General features: G+C 40.3%; 1 protein-coding gene across 1 annotated transcript in view; it reads left to right on the forward strand.

Moving 5' to 3' along the window:
• The window catches only part of myo9aa (myosin IXAa), a 106,503-nt gene that overhangs the window by 47,022 nt on the left and 41,495 nt on the right, over positions 1-17,986 (forward strand). The window contains 4 exon segments of the mRNA XM_080496322.1: positions 11,190-11,284; positions 12,704-12,766; positions 14,284-14,383; positions 17,234-17,287. Coding sequence (XP_080352448.1) covers positions 11,190-11,284; positions 12,704-12,766; positions 14,284-14,383; positions 17,234-17,287 — 312 coding nt within the window.

Below are 17,986 nucleotides of genomic sequence, written 5' to 3' on the forward strand. Positions count from 1 at the left end.
ATAAAATTCTCATATAACTGGTTTAAATGGATTTAAAATAAAACCTTCTGGTGAAAAACGCAGTGAATTGTGAAAAATAATAATAAAATTCTCATATAACTGGTTTAAATTGATTTAAAATAAAACCTTCTGGTGAAAAACACAGTGAATTGTGAAAAATAATAATAAAATTCTCATATAACTGTTTTAAATTGATTTAAAATAAAACCTTCTGGTGAAAAACACAGTGAATTGTGAAAAATAATAATAAAATTCTCATATAACTGTTTTAAATTGATTTAAAATCACTGATTTCTTGATGAGATCTTTACATTTTGCTTGGTGGTTTGTCGGTTTGGAGCAGTTTGGGCCCGAAACGTCTGAAAGTGTCTGAAACTCCAATAATCTTGACGGCCAGTACAGAATGTAGTCGTAGAAATACTCAGGGGACATTTCCATATCATAAAGGTGGGAAATTCTGAGTTAATGATGATAAAAGTGGGAACCTTTAAATTGTGATTTTTCTTTTTGTGTTGGAATGAACCACAGCAGAGGAACTGAGGGGGAGGAACCATTGAGCTGCACATTTGTTTCCATGTTCAAGCCTTTCAGTGGGACCACACCCAGGGCTGCAGTGCTGCAGTGTGCTGGCACAGAGCCAAGGTGTGTGAGTGTGTGTGTGTGTGTGTGTGTGTAGATCGATACCACTCATACTGTCCAGTGTGTTCCACTCAGCCCTTCTTTATTTTAACCCCCCCCAGGTAACGTCTGCTTTAACATTCCAACGCTTCGTGACACAGAAGCGTCAAGGTGATGAATACTAAACACCTTTTTGCATTTTTCATATCTTTTGATTTCAAAAACTAACTAAATTCTTTGTTCTGTTTTTTTTCCCCTGTGGAGGAACTGATTCATTTTGCTGCCAAATGCCTTTGAACACCGAAACTGCAGATTAATTTCCAACAAGAAAAGCCAACATAGTTCACAACCCTCAAATATGTGATTTATGGCATTTTATACCAAGGAAAATAAAATACATCCTGCAAGTTCAAAGATGAGCTCCAGTACATGTTAATTGTTTTTGTATTAAAACTCCCAGAAAACCTTGATGGGGGATGGAAACAACTAATCACAACGTTGTTTTTTTGGGGTGAAACTGGAGCGTTTAAACGACTAAAGCGAGACCCGGGGTCGTCTTATTGTGAAGGGAAAGAGCTCAGACCAGCTGTGTGTCACAATGTTATTCAGTTTTTGTCGGTGGTTCCTCACCAAGTTAAATTGAAGTAAACTTAATTAAATGCAAACAGTTTCTTTCCTCCGTGCTGCGAGACATTGGGCAATTTTTGCAACGACTGAACGCTTGAATTTCATGTGAACCAAGCAGACTTTAGTCACTCGGCCCATAAAAGGCCATTTAAAAAAAACAAACAAAAAAACCCCAAAACATCGAATCTGGCGAAGTCACGTAGCTTGTTTTGTCTAACAGCCCAGACGACCAGTGTGTTTGAATCCTGCAACAGTTTTCACGTCTTTTTATGGCCGATAATTGCAGTGGGAGCAGCGGTCAGTCTGATATTTGACTCAACAATCAGGTCTTGTTGCTCCAAATGTTGGGTGGAGTGAGTCACGGCCCCGGGCCGAGGCCGTGGGCCGGCTGGAAGGAATGACAGCATCTCGTGGCAGCGGTTCCTCCTGATGTTCTCAGTTCAGCCCAACGCTGCAGACTGATAGATTGATAGATTATTACACAGAAAACTGAATTGATAAGCTGTAAATTTGGCACACACAAAAAAAAAGCATTAAAATTAAGTCATATTGCTTCATATTGTAGGCGGCTGAGAGTGAATTGTACTTGCTTCTGTTGTTACCGTATTTCCCAGACTATAAGACACACTTTTTTTGTAGTTTATCTCTTCATATGCAGCTTGATGTCTCCCATAGAAAAATATACCTGTGTATACCATGTCAGACCACTAGATGTCAGTGTATGACAGCAGAAAGCTGCTACAACACAGAAAAACCTTCATTAATACTATATTTAACATGACGGAGCAAGAAAACGAGCCTCAAAAGTAAAATCTACATGAGATTTACTGTAAAACCAATAAAATGTGCTGCAATAAATAGAAAAACAGAATCAGAAAGAGTTCAGAATGTGTGAGAAACTTGTTTGGCACTAGAGAAAAACAGAAACTGAAAACAAAGAAAGCTATGAAGAAAATATATACCGTATTTTACCGTTTTTCAGTTGTTCGGCTGGTCATGGAACTTGTAGTGAGAAGTCACTGGTATAATAAAAACTACCAATGCTTAAACGGTGTGACAACAGAACGCTGCTTCAGTCCCACAGCAAAAAACCTCAATTATTACCATATTTCACTTTCAGAGCAAACAGAATGTTAGTATAATAATAATAATAATTAAAAAAAAAAGATACACAGCAAATTGTGAACTTGTTATATGTGCAGAAAGACGAAAAGCCAAGAAACTTAAATTGATGAAGAAAAAATTATTTAAAAAAAAATGGAATTATAGTCTGAAAAGTACAGTAATTCAAAGTTACTGAGTAATACAAAGGGCTACTCGGTTACCGTATTGTCTAGAATACAGATCACCCTCTTTTTTTTATTTTTTTTTAATGATCTTACAACTAATATTAGGACGCAAACTGGATATCAAAATAAAGAGATACAAACCATTTCGGACACACAGGAGATGAAAAATGTCGTTCCACCTGAACATGGAGAAAAAATGAGTCCTATTCATAATTTTTTATTTTTTTTTAAAGGGAATTATAGTCTGAAAAATACGGTAATTCAAAGTTACTGAGTAATGCAAAGGGCTACTCGGTTACCGTATTGTCTAGAATACAGGTCTCACCATCTTCTTTTTTTTTAATGATCTTACAACTAATATTAGGAAGCAAACTGACTGGATATCAAAATACAAACCATTTCGGACACACAGGAAATGAAAAATGCTCCAAACTATTGGAGCAAACGAACTGGAAAGATCTTTTAACTTCTCTTTAGATCTTTCTGTCCCCCCCCCTCCTCAATCCCTTTGGGTGCCTCTCGTTTGCCTCGTCTCATTACCACCAGGAAACACTGCACTATTGTTTACACGGCCCAACGTCTCAGTGAAGTCGAAGCTTTTTTTGTATTTTTTTTTTCATCTGCTCTTTGTGCCGCTTCAACTCGGAGGAAATTGGCTTGTGCGTCCACATTAACCCCCTTTTTTTTTTTTTTTTTTCTCCCCTCCCCTAACACTTAAGAAATCCGAGCGCTCTTGTGTAACGCCGGGTCAGAAGTTCACTCGGGGAAAAGTTTTTTTTTTTTGTTTAGGGTTTTTTTTTTTTTTTTTTTTTCCTCTTTGTAATTGTCACATGGCAGAAGGAGCAGGAATAATGAGTGAAGAACAGAGCAGACTCTGTGTTGCCAGTGTGAGAAATGACATTGCGTCAAAGGCATCTTGACAATGTTTGAAATAAATCCCGGCGAGGGCAGCTGCCGCTTCACGCAGGAGGGGGGGGGGGGGGGGGGGGGGAGGCCTCGGACACAAACGGTTGGGCAAAGCGGCGTAACTGGAGTCGGGACGCGACGGCCGACCAGAATGTGGTTGAGCTGCTTCACGGAAGGAATGCAGGTCGACCTGCAGGAGGCGGGAGTTCAACACCTCTTCTGCCCGTTTTCAGCCTAAAAGAGTTCAGAGCAGAGCTGCAGGTGGAAAAAACAGATTGTTTACGTTTTCACGGCGGGGGGGAGGAGGAGACGTTCTGTTTGAGTCGAGCTTTTCTGTGTCCAACTCTGAAATATGTGCATAACTTCCGTCACTACTTTGTCTAATTTAGCCTGAATTCATCTATTTCAGCTGAAATACAGTGGTCCCTCGCTGTAACGCGGTTCACCTTTCGCTGTTAAGCGGATTTTTTTTTTTTTTTTGGGTGCAATTTAGCTTTTTTTTCTCGGGATCTCGCAAAAGCATTTTCCTTTGGCTAGGCACTGCTTGAATGTCTTTATATTTTAGGCCGATTTCAAAATAAAACTCTAGTACGAGTGGGTGTCCTCCATTCGCTTTAGCTTCTCTCAACAACAGTGGGGGGGTACGGTGTCTCTGAAAGGACAAACTTAGTCGATCGACACGATGCACATATATAACAATATAGTTTTGCGAGATCCCGAGATTTTTTTTTTTTTTCCCTCTTCTTCTTTTTTTTTCTCTCTCCATGTCCCTTCAGGGGCTCCGTAGCGTATGAACAGTGTTCTGCGTCCTGATTGGCTCAGGGAGAATCTGACATTGAATTGTGTCCTGATTCTGTCTCTCTTGTTCGCGAATGCATTCGACTTGTATATACATATACATATTACATATTACATATTACATTTACATATACATATTGGATTTACATATACATGACATTTGCATATACAACATATGGCATTTACATATACATGTTACATATACATAATACATATTACATATACATCAATGTCTCATCGGTGGCAGTGAGACTCTGTAGCGCTGAATGTTTGCAAGTTTTGTTCCTGACAAACTCACAACGTCGCCAAAACGTTCTGCACTGTAAGTGTATAAAGTGTGTGGTGAGGGGCTTTACAGCCTTTAAACATATATAATACTTGTATAAAAAAGAGTTAACTACTTCACGGATTTTCCTTATTGCTGGTTATTTTTAGAAATTAAACGAGGGACCACTGTATAGTGAATTATCGGCTCATGTACTCTCCATGACGCTCTCCCCACATTTGACTTCATTCAGTTTTTTTTCCCCAAAACATTTCAAACATGAAGATGTTATAATTCAACAATGCCTGTAGTTTTGGACTGTGGTAGTTTGGGTAGTTTGGCGACGGCTCACACGGTGAGATCATCCCTGGTTTGAGTCCAGGTCGGCCCTCCTACCCTACGATGGATAAAGTGGTTTAAAATAACTATTACTATTACTACTGCAACGACACGTCATCAGCAGGGTAAAAACTCGCCTGTCTGCATCTGTGGATGTTTGCTAGTTTCATTAAAAGTTGCACTTTTCTACTTGCAGTTGTGCTCATATGACGTGTTCTTCTATTATGTGTATTACGGTTTTAAACGTGCGGTTGAGATTTGGGCTGGTTTTATTTACGCCGGCGGTTTTTATATTGTGTTTTGAGTTGGAAACACTGAGTCAGACGTGGAAACCCTGATCTCTCAATTTGTCTGCGTGGACGTTCCTAGAAAGTTCTTTCTTCTGTTCCCAGCTTTGTTTTTTGGGGGGTTTTTTTCTCTCTGCTGCTTTTCGCGTTACGCTTCCACTGACAGCAGTTCCTCCCCGAGTGTAAACATCGTCTCTTTGGGGGCAAGTCGGGGATCAGATGAGCTCCATACCTTCCAGATGACGATCAGTAAACATGGGAAATTGATCCTTCCAGATACTGTAGATCCTGCACTTTAGCGGTTTGTTTGTCATTTCTGGACCCCCCCACCCCCACCCCCCCAACAATTTCCTGGATAACGTGGTCCTACTTGTTGAAGGCGGAGGAGCGACGAGGCCCGAGGACACACACTCCATCCTGTTCCAGGGTTTCATCCGCAGCTCAGCTGTTGGGAAATGAATGGCTAATTTGGAGTTGAGGTTTGTCTGAGGGGCCTTTTTGGTTTTTTTGTTTTTTAATTTAAGAATGCAGCTATTTTTCCACTGGGAGTTGTCTCGGATGGCAGATGTCCCATTATTTTTCTATATTACGCCCGACTTTCATCTCCACGTCTGTGACCGGCGGTCACTTCCTTCTCACCACCACAGACCGAGGTTCTCTTCTATTGTCCGTCGTCTTTGTCTTTATGTAGCGCTCTTTGATCTTACGAATGCTGTATTTATTCCGTATACCAGAAAGGCAAAGCCCCACTGACCGTTTCCCCTCATGATGTCACTAAGAGAAAATCTCTGATTCGCCTGTTGGGAGCACACGTTCGCTAAAAAAAGAGTCACATGACTGACTTTGTTCTTCACACAGAGGCGATTGGGACACGCATTACTGCTAGAAAAACCATTATAACATGAATTTTGCACAATATGGGACCTTTTAAACTCACAAAGTTTATAAACTAACGTTAGATGTTCATCAGCGTAGAGATATTATTCCAGAATGTTTTTACCTCACAGCTAATTTAGTCACAATAACTGACCACAAGCCAAAGTAAACCCCCATTTCTTCTTTTTCTAAACTGTCAAACCTCTGTTGGCGTCGTTATTATAGAATACACCACCTCTGCGTTTCAAATCTGTTTTTCCGAGAAAAAATAAACAACCGGCGGCTCCCGTTGAAAAGTTCCACAAGCGTACGACTCCTCAGGTTTTAATGGAGAACCTCAACATAATCAGCGTGGAGAGTTTACTCTCACCAGATTCGCCGTATAAACGGACGGAACCGCAGTTTCTTCGGCGAAAGTTTCTCTGCGCACAACATTTGTCATAAATCTTAAACAAACAAGCGGCTTTTCTGGCCCAGAGTTTATGTAACATGTCAAACTGCAAAACCTCCTCTGATCAGAACCTTCACTTCTACTGCCGCGATAATTTGTTGTCATTTCCTTTGATCATATCCTGAGTTATGTCATAAAGGGTTGTTTTGTCTTTATTTCTATTCGTTAATCTTCTGGTATACATGTACAAAATAGAAAAGTCATCAAACTGACAAACATTTAGCTCACATGTGAAATCTCTTCAACCAGACTCCTCTGACATCGTGCCTCCTTATCTCTTTATTCATCTATTTACTATTGTATCGTCAACACAATATATATTGTTTGAACTGTCCTATTCTATGCGACTCCAGTGTATTCTTTACTTATGTTTCTGCGTCGATCGGACCTCCAGTACAGGATTTCCTACACGTAACAGTGTCCCGTTCTGACATTTAAGAATTCTTGAAATAAACGATACACTTTCATTGCTTAAAACGCAGTAGTTTTGCGACGTCAAAATGCTGACTCGGCTATTTTTTATTTTTTTATTTTTTTTAAAGAGGCAGCCGATGCGTGCAGGTTGAATTCTCGCCCTCAGAAGCATCTCGCGAGCCGCGCTTGTTTAGACAGAAGCGGCGGCTGCCAGAACCCACTTCCCATCCAGCCGGTGACTAAACGACCACAGTGACCGCGGGCCGCTCCGGCCGGCGTGGCTCCAGGTGTGAGATTACATCTCTGGGTTGGACTCCAAAAGGGGGGGGGGACGTGTCAGACCGAGTCACTGGTTGACTTCCTGTCCACGTTCCGAGTCTGCAGAGCGGCGATGAGGAATGTTCCTCTGAGTCACACTGAAGGTTATTTTCTACAGTCGCAGAAGGAATGCAGAATATTTTAGTGACTCTTCATGAAATCATTCCGCACCGAGTCGAATCTATGCGGGGGTTTTTTTTGAGCTGGTTTCTTTTTGACGACATGGAAGTGAAACAAAAGCTTCACTGTGAGGAGTTTTAGGACCAAACCGTCACGCAACACAAGTGGAAATGGATTCAGCGGTTGATGAGGAGCGACAGATAAATCAAGGCCTTGTTTATGACAGACGAGAGCAGAGCCTCTTTTGAACTCTTGGAAACCAAGATTATTTTGTGTTTATGCTCATTCTCACAACCCTCGGAGTCTCTGATTTCTTTAATTTTCGTGTGTGTTGCATGAAGCGTCGTCGCTCCAGAACCTGAAAATGTAGTTTCACACTTTAGTTTTGTTTTTAGCGTTTCTGAGAAGTGTGTCGGAATGGAGGATAAAGTTTGTTCCTTGCTGAACCTCCGACTCCCGTTCATCATTTAACATTTTATTTTGGAACAATTCATCAACGTATTTATGTTGAATTATATCTATCGATTATTGTATTTTATTTATTTCTTGTTTTCAAAAGATTGAGTGCAGTACAACAGTTTATTTTTCACGACTACATTACAAGATATTTTCCTATATTTAACAGGAGTCTTTTTTATTAAACATGTTCAATAAATGCTGTTCCAAATTCAAAGACGTGTAAATAATCGTGATTTCAATATTGCCCAAAACAATCGTGATTATGATTGTTTTCCATAATCAAGCAGCCCCCAGTGAAAACATTTAAAACCGGCTACAACTTGAAGCCAATTTTAATTAAACTTTCTTTCTTTTAACGTTTCTCTTGGCGTTGTGGAGCCGGTTTGGTCCCAGGGGCCTGATGTTTGACTCCCCCGGTCCCGAGTACGAGCTTTCCTTTCCAGAGCGACGCGAGAGTGAGAGGATCCCCTCGTCCTCCCCGTCTGAACGACTTTGACCGGGACACGCGACACCCAGAACTCGCTGGCACCGCCTCAAGCCCGGCGGTCGGCCTTGCGGCTCTGCGGCCAAGAATAATGTTGTTGACCCGCCGGAGTGACTGAATCGCGTCTCGTACAAACAGTTTCCCGTCGGTGTCCCTCTCGGGCTGTGTGGCCGCTGCAGAGAGGCGGGATACTGGAATACTTTCCACAGTTTTAAAGTTTTCTAAATGTTTTCCTCGTTAAAGGCGCAGTTGTAAAAACCCCTCGCCGCTCCCAGGCCTTCGGCTCCTGACTCAAAACTCCCGGAATAACTTTTTGTCGACTCCCATATGCAGAGAGGGAAAAGAACACATGAGCATTGTTGTGGGTCGTTTGCGTCGGCGCAAACAACAAGAGGCCAGTGAAGTAACATTTGAGAACAAGTGTGTGGAAGTAGAAGTCGTGTTCGGGTCGGTTTGGGTGAAGCTCCTGGAGCCGATCCATCCCGCCTTTGTTTTTTTTGTTTTTTTTCTCTACATGCTTCTCTTGTTCTTCACCAAATTCTTCCCTCTTCGCTCCGACGTGACCGACGTCTCTGCAGAACGAAGGAGATTTGGGTTTTTATTGCAACTTTTCCGAAGTGTTCAGACTCCGTCTCCATGGAAATGGGCAGTAAACACAACTTTTCATTAAGTAGTTTTATAGCTCAGGGTCTTAATTTCCACGTTTTTGCCGTTGTTGTTGTTTGTGGCGCATCGTTTGTTATTCTCATACGTGTACTTTCATCACTAAAACTACCAACAGCAGCAAACACACTGCTTGAGCACCGTATTCAAGTACAATCCATTTAATATTGAGGATATTTTGGAATCCAGAGCAGTTCTTGACCTGATATATACAGAAATATAGCTGTATGTTTTTTTGTTTTAGTTTTTTTTTACATTATATTTTTGTTCACAATTCAAACGTCTTGACCACAGTAAGGAGAGACGGTTACAGTGCAACTCCAAATGTGAATGAAGGTGTGTGACGCCTGAACAATAGCATATACTTTATAGCACATATGCGATAAAAAAAACAACAAAGATAAAATAAAACCTAAAATAACATAAAGTAAGATGAAATGGGGGGCTATCGCCTCATTGGATGAGCAGTTTCATCATGGGGCTCCATCTTTTATTAAAAATGTGTTTCTGTAGCCTCAGAACTGTATATTTTTCATTCTCATTATCGCTTCATGATTCTGAATGTTTGAACGTTCGACACTGGAAAAGAAAAGCAAAAGCTGGTCTGGGATCTGCAGAAGAGACAGAAACAGACTTTTGCTCCAGGTTTGCTTCTTTTAATCGTCTCTTCTTCACCTCTGGTCGGACGTCACTGAATCATGACTTTATTTTCAGGTAACCTCCAGACCATTTAGCTGAAAATCGAGTTTGAATCATCTGAGCCGTTAAAAGACGTAGCGAAGTACAATTGTCGTGTCCATTTTGATGTTTGTTGTAGGAGCTGGCGATGCTCTATTACATTACATTTTTTCCCCTTTCTAATCTCTTTATCCTGCTCTGAGTTGGTTGTTAAAGCCAATTTATGCTCTGTGTACAAATAATACCGGATATGTAATAAGCCAACCAGAGGCCACTGTTCTAAAACTGCATTCTGGACCAGCAGGACGCCGAGAAGGAGACTTTTCCTCCTTTTTCCTTTTTAAAGACAATAAGAAAGAAATCAACAATACTTTTGATGCCGAGGACGTCGTTGATATTGATCTTCGATGCGGTTAAATACATCCAGGTGTCTCAAATCTGCTCTTTTAAACGATTCCGCAATTTGTTATCTCAACACTGCCCCCCCCAGGGGAACTGGTGGTACTGCAGAATGGATCCATATCCTTAAACTCCAGACAGAAATGCCTATAAAATGAACGCAGAGTATAGAATTTGTACATATCTGTACGTCTGTGAGCATAAGCGAGCCGTTAGCTTCAGCATTAACGAATGTCTTATTAACGGTTGGCTTTTCGTTTTGCAAGCTCTTTCCCATTGTTCTCGCTTCTTTTGTCATTAGTTCCTAAATATGTAGCGTATAATCTTTTAGTACCGTAACAAATATATATGTTACTGGTTGTTTCATGTATTTCTACTCAATAACAACCATAACCAACTATTTATTTCAGTCTTGTCATACCACTTAGTGCCACCGGGTGGTACGGTGAGCTGCTCTCATTTCAGTCCAGAAGATTTTGACTCTATGAGGAAATTTGAGCAACAACAACCGGTAAAAGTCTTCGGAACTGCAATTTTAACGTCAGTCTTTTTACTCGTCACTGGTTAGAATTTAAGCCTCATAACAGTGTATATAATTATTCTTATTTTATGGAATTATCTAACAGCGGTCGTCCTCCAGGTTGAATTTCCAGTATTGTTCCGGCCGCTGGCACCCGGAGTGGCTGTTCAAGTGTCTGGTCACCGGCTGTTTGGACGTTCCCGAGTTATTCACTGAGGAATTTGTTTACTTGCGGTGAAGCTACAAATAACTGCGGGGTTTATGCAGGGCGAAGAACGACTTCCCCTCCGGGCAGCCGTACAACACAAACAGAGCGGAGAGGGGAAATAATACTGGAGCGCCTTATTAAAGCCCAGCCGCTACACATGTTCCACATGGATCCCATTACTCAGCCAGGAGCTTTTAAAAAAAAAAAGAAAAAAAGTTATTTATTTATTTAGCCATCAGGAGGTTTCGCCTTCAATTCTCTAAATAAAGTTAATAGATCCTAAAAACCCGTTGTTATTGTGCTGAAAGCTCCGTGAGAGGAAAAAAACCGACGGCCTTTTCAAGATGACGTTTTGGCTCGGAGCCAAATTCTCCGTCCGTTTGACCCACAGACAAAATGATCTGCCACAAACTGTGACTCCGACCTGTGTGAGGTGCATCTCGTAGATCTCATTCGTCTTTCCGTTTCAGGCTTTCGGGAACGCCAAGACGGCGCACAACAACAACTCCAGTCGATTCGGCAAGTTCATCCAGGTGAACTACCAGGAGAGCGGCACCGTGAGAGGGTAAGCAGTTTATTTTAAATATAACCACACTCGCGTGACGACTGAGCTGCGAATACTGTGGACGGATTTCCACTGAATAGAGTGTTTCCCCCCCAAAATAGGCGTTTCTGAGCTGCTGTACAAGAAGGAAGAAATTGCGTGGATTACGTCCCCGATGACACGAACAACAAAACACATTTCAACCATTTTAGTTAATTTTTATTTATTTATTCATTTATTTATTTGAGCAGTATACATTCTGCTCAAAAGGAGTGGAGCTGAAGCAAGAAGCTTACGAGCTCCACCCCAAAACTCAGAGCAACAAAAAGTACATTCCACACGAGTATAGAAAGAACAAAACATCAACAAAAAAGAACCTTCCCACATTTCAAACAACTATATCAACATGGACCAAACTTACAACACACACACTCACACATGCACATATACGTTGATCCTACGTTTTCAATGCATTTCTTCCTCTCTGTGTATTTCAAACATCTTTTGTTTGTATTTATATTTGAACAGGTTGATGTTTGGACGTCGTTTCAACTCCAATTTGTTCCACAATTCTACACCTTGAACTGTCGGGCTAAAACTTTTCAGGGTTGTGTTTCTGTTTCTGAGTCCGAAAGTTTAATTCCTCACGTATTTCATAACAGCCAGTACGATCTGGGAGCCTTCTTTGTATTTGTCTTGGTAACAATCTGTAACTTGCTTTATGGAACATCTGTACTGCTTAGAACTCAACAATGTCACTAAACTTCATGATTTTTGATTTTAACAATAATGAGTTTGGGTGGTCCAGAAACCAACTTTATGAATTAATCGAATAGCTCTTTTTTGTAACATTACTATTGGTTTTACTGTGTTTTTATAAGTACTACCCCAAACCACAGTACAATAATGTAAATAGGGCAAAATCAGAGAACAGTATAAGGTGTGTAAAGCTTTGATATTTAAAATGGGCTTTGCTTTTGCTATTATTGCAATGTTTCTTGACATTTTTGTAGATATTTACTTAATGTGAGATTCCCAAGTAATTCTATCATCAATAAAAACTCCAAGGAATTTGATTTCATGCCCCCGCTCTATAACAACACCCTCTTATCTGAATCGCTTCCTGCGAATTGGAATTACAGGACCTTTTAAAAATCAGACATTGGCAAGGAAGCTGTTTGTTGATCTCGCAGGAATTAAGCACATTTGAACCAGGTTTCAATTGAAATTACTCGCGACTGAGCGAGAAATACATATGGTGCACTTTTCTGTTAATTTATTTTCTTCATTCCACATAGATCCATATGATACGTATAGATATTGGCCCCTTTCGGTGCTCACAATGAATTAAAGTTGCCTAATTCCTCTTCTTTGGTCTCTAAATTAAAAATGCAGATGAAAACCACCATTTTTTTTTTCTTGTCTTGTTCTTGTCCGCAGGGCGTACGTGGAGAAATACCTCCTGGAGAAGTCGAGGCTGGTCTATCAGGAGCACAATGAGCGGTGAGGAAGCGCCTCCAAATGTTCATTTCTCATCAGAAGTTCTGTTTTTAAGGTGATATAATTGGTACAAACTGCCAAATTGCCATGGACTGATCTCAAATACTCTTGATTACTATAATCTGGTCTTTTTTTACCCCCAAGTATGTCCTTTTACTAATTCATAGGTACAATTTACACCATTTGATCTACTTCACAACTTTCAATTCAGTACCAGTTATAAAATTGTGATTTGTTTGTACAGTTTTATCCATAATGTAGTTTTTTTTCTGCACTCTCATTGTGAAAAATGAGATTCTATTCAATCTACCGGTAATATCAATGGGATTAAGTGCAGTGAAAAGGTAAGTGGCATTTTAAGTGATTTTTTTATTTTTTTTGTGAGTATTTTGTATTTTTCACTGTAAAACTGTGTTTTCTACAATTCAAGCAAGTCTAACATTTGTTCAGGGCACTTGAGCCATTTTATCATTCAAAGGTTGTTTTAATTTTAGCCAAAAACAATCTAAAAAAGATTATTATAAGTCAAAATATTTATTATACAGCTGAGAGATTATGCAGAGTAAACCAGAAAACTGAGCCGTTGCTTGATTATTATTGTAATACCGCTTCGTTACACAAGGTGGTGCAGTGAGTCACGCTGACTCTGCATTCGAGCACCAATAATGAAACGAGTCATACTGTACATTTGAAGATAGAAAAAGGTGTAATTTCAGTACCGTCGTGAGTTTTAAGTCGGTATTTGGACGTTTAAACTGCTTCTGAGTCACTTGCTGAAATAAATGGAGCTTAAATGTGAAGAACGAGCTTGAGGGTGGAGTCCAGACGCTTGTTTGAGTTGGCGGAGGTGCGAGCTGTGGAGTGAGTTGGTGTTTAAGTGGGGCTGACAGTAATGTGCTGGACGCTGTGGCGAGTGTTGACCTCACAGTGGGGTGGGGGAGTGTTGGGGGGGGTGGAGGGGTTCCACCGGGGCCCCTCGGCCAGGCCACTCTTATTGAGACGAATTGCTGACTCCACCAAAGCTTGTGTGTGCATTCAGAGGCGACTTTGGTCCTGCAGCTGCAGCCAGATGCTTCAAAGAGTGCAATCCGTGCACGTGCACACACGTGCACGCTCACATACTGGTATGCGTCAATTAGCATTACTTCAGTATTTTCCCGTCAGGTTTCTCAGGCGCTATTTGTGTTTGTGATAAATCCATAAACACGAGACTCGTCGTGGTTCGACGTGACACAAGTTTTACGTTTTCACTTGAAAAACGTACTCATACTAAAACTATTTTAGTCTTTTTTGTTGTTGCTAATATGTTTTTACTTGTTTTAACTGCAATTTTAACAAGTCATTTAAAGTGACCTCGGGGGTATTAAAAGGCACTAACAAATAAAATGTATTGTTATTATTGTTGTTATGATTACAAAAGGTTGATCAGTGTTTGTCGGGTTTTTGTGCTGAGCTTCCGCTGGAGCTTTAATTAACTGGAATCTAACGTCGGGATTATTCTTTCCCTGTTTTTGGTTCAGAAACTACCACGTGTTCTACTACCTGCTGGCAGGAGCGAGTGAAGAAGAGAGGACGAGCTTTCACCTGAAGAAGCCTGAAGAATTTCATTACCTCAGTCAGGTGAGACGTCGACTTTTAGCCTACGACAGACGTGTTTTTTTGTTTTGTTTTAGGGGGGTTTCTTTTGTTTTGTTTTTTATTAATTCATTTTAGGCATAGTATTTTTTTTTTTTTACTTATTCATTGCATGTTATTTTTTTTTTCTTTTCTTATTTTTACTAATTAATTTCAGGCATATTACATTTTTTTGTATTTTTATTAATTCATTTCAGGCATATTAAAGTAATTTTTTTAATTAATTAATTTCAGACATTACATTTTATTTTATTTTTTATTAATTAATTTCAGGCATATTAAAGTAATTTTTTTAATTAATTAATTTCAGACATTACATTTTATTTTATTTTTTATTAATTAATTTCAGGCATATTACATTTTTTAGTATTTTTATTAATTGATTTCAGGCACATTACATTTTTTTGTATTTTTATTCATTAATTTCAGGCATATTAAAGTGTTTTTAATTAATTAATTTCAGACATATTAGATTTCTTTGTATTTTTATTAATTAATTTCAGGTGTATTCATTTTTTTTTTTTTTATTAATTCATTTCAGGCATATTACATTTAATGTATTCTGTACAATCACATACATTCTCAAATGTTCATATACACACACATGCGCATTCCAAAAATCCGTACGTTATTTGATGTTAATAAATAATGTCTTGTGAAAATATAGTTATAAAAAAAAAATTGATAATCTGTTTAATTAGACTCACATAATTGTCAACATACATTCATACATACCTATACAGTACACACACACACACACACACACACACACACACACACACACTTTAATTTGTCGTGTCGATGTGGATCAGTGTGATTTGACTTCTTGTGTCCAGAGCTTTGTGTTTTCCGTTGTGTGTGTGTGTGGAATGTGGATGTTGTGTAAAGCTGGTTGCGTTTCCGCCTCCGAGTGGCGGCGACCCGCTGCCCTCCTCCGGGTTCTTCACCTCCTCCGCAGAGGAGAGCAGGGAATTCCTCCCATTCCTCACAGCCACTGATGTGCACATGCAAACATGCACATGCGTATACATGTGCTCTGGATGTTGCACTCTTCTCTTTTTCTCTCTCTCTCTCTCTCTATTGCACAAAATCCGAAGCACAAAATCAAATAGATTCATTTTAGATTCTAAGGCCCAGTTTTCATGACATTTTCAAGTTAAAATGGAAAACTTTCTCAGGGTTTTGAGTGTTTGTCCGCCTCCGTGTAAACAGGGGGGAAACGCAACTCTTTCAAAACACTGTGTTACTATGGCAACAGCAGGGCTTCGACTGCGCTTGCACGTCACAGCTGTCGTAAACAGATCTTCTGCACATGCTCAGTAGAGGAACAGGAACGTTGTTTTCCTCCAGAGTGTCATGACTCCATATTCTCCTGGGACTCGGTGCTTTTATTTTGACGGTCACCGTAATAACACCGTAAACACATACATTATAAATTTACTGGAAACGTGGTTCTGAGTAAAAAAAAGAAAAAGGATTCTTATTTTTTAGTTCTTGACAGTTTAATATCAACGACCTTCATCCTGCTGAGTCAAAGATTCTAGTTATACTTGGATGTCGGAGAGATCTTGTTATCAGATGTGATGTTAGCGGTTATACAATCTATTTCTACTCTACAGCCGATTGGTAGATTTTAATTTGCAACATAGTCTTACAATATTTGCTTTCCAAAATAAAGGCTAGCGTAAAAATCCACTCATTTCTAGTTTTTTTTCATAATTTCCCCCCCCCAAAAAATGTGTATATTCTTTTTAAAATATTGTAATTTTTATTTATTTATTTTACCTTTATTTATTGAATGAAATTTTTTTCTTTTATAAATTTTTTTTAAAATGACTGAAATATTTCCACGATTGGATTCTTCACGAATCGCCTCTTAAATATTTGCGGTTTATGCAAATATTCCCCCAGACGGCGTCACCCGGGTCGGACGTTACGTAATCCATCAGTTATTTTTCCAAACATGACGTGAACAAGACCTTCCATGTTCGGAGGGTCGCCGTGGTGCGTTCAGGGACACGGTGGCTGAGTTTTTCTCAAATGTTTCTGATTGACGAGATACGAAGTAGAAAGACACGTTTTGTTTTGTTTTTCTGTGAAGCATCAGTTTCGCTGCAGATAAACATCAGATGTTGTTTCCTGTCTGAAGAAAACCCGGATAACAAACGTTCCGATTTCCACGCTGGAGCCGCGGCGATCGCTTTAGCATAAAAAAACAGATTGTAATGGAAAACCTGCTGCGACGGATCTGCAGGTTTTCATCCTCTTGTCTTCATGAGTGGAGATGTGAGGCTTTACTTTGAAACTCCATCATGAAATGTGTGTGAGAGTGTGTGTCTGTGTGTGTGTTGAATATCTGCGTTCCATCTGTGACCCTGTTCTAACGCTGCACTGTGTCTGTGGGTGTTTTGAGTTCGTACGTGTCGGTTGTCAAAGTGACATTATGTATTTGCATAACCTGTGTGATTTTCAGGTCGATTGCAGCCGAGCAATTCTCGTTAGCATGCTAGTTAGCACGCTAACAAAGTTTGTCCATTTGAGCGGATATTTGGTGGGTGGCCTAATGGGGGCGCTAGAGTTACGGACCACTAGCTAATTATCTGGGTCCCGCCCACTTTTGACCCCATTTTTTCAAAATAAAAGTCATGCTTGGTTAAAACCATCAAAATTGCTAATCGATCAGTATTTAAAGGGGCCAGAGGCCTGAACCCGTCCTGCTGGCGTCGCCCCTTCCACCGCCGCCACTGCTGTGTGTGCCTTCATGCCGCCCTCTAACACTGACCTTGCCTCTAACGCTGACCTTGCCTCCATACGCTCTGCCTCGACGTCCTGCAGATGACAAAGTCGACCCAGCGGCGGCACTGGGACACTTACTGTGACGGTGAACCGGTCAGTATCTGTGTCTCCTCCCTGTGTCTGCACATGTTGGACAAACCTGCAGCTCTAGTCCACCTCCTCCAACCCCACCGCCCCCCCTCCTCCCTCCACCACCCCCACCTTCCTGGTTTGGTTTGGGTTTATCGTAGCCTTGTTTGTCTTGTTGCTCCCCCCATCGTCCTGCTTCTCTGAGTCGTGGTGGCATGTCGAGTCACGTCCTCCACTGTCGCCGCCTGAATCTTTCTTCATCATTGACCTGCGCCTGATCTTCCTCCTCCTCCTCCTCCTCCAATTATCTGTAACGGTGATCTGAGCCAGTGTTTTAAAAAAAATAAATAAATAAATACTGCGCTTTTATTGTGCAAGAGCACCACCATCTGTAGTAAATGGCTCTTCTGCACATGCTCAGTCGATTGACAATAACAACAATATTTTCCTCCGGAGTGTCACGACTCCTGGTCAATATTCTACTTTTATTTTGACAGGCACAGTAAACACAATCCAACTTGGTCGTCTGTTCATAAGGATTCTCCTGTCGCTCATGTTTATATCGTGTGTGTGAGGTTTCATCACAAAAACAGACAACAGCACCCACTAGTGGCCAACATGGAAAACATCATTTCCAGAAGTTCTGCTTGATAATGTTAATTATAGGGCCTCATACGGAATAATTTGGTTTTAATTGGTTTATTTGCAAACAAGCATTTATTT

The sequence above is a fragment of the Blennius ocellaris genome, assembly GCF_963422515.1.
Source record: "Blennius ocellaris genome assembly, chromosome: 1".
NCBI lineage: Eukaryota > Metazoa > Chordata > Actinopteri > Blenniiformes > Blenniidae > Blennius > Blennius ocellaris.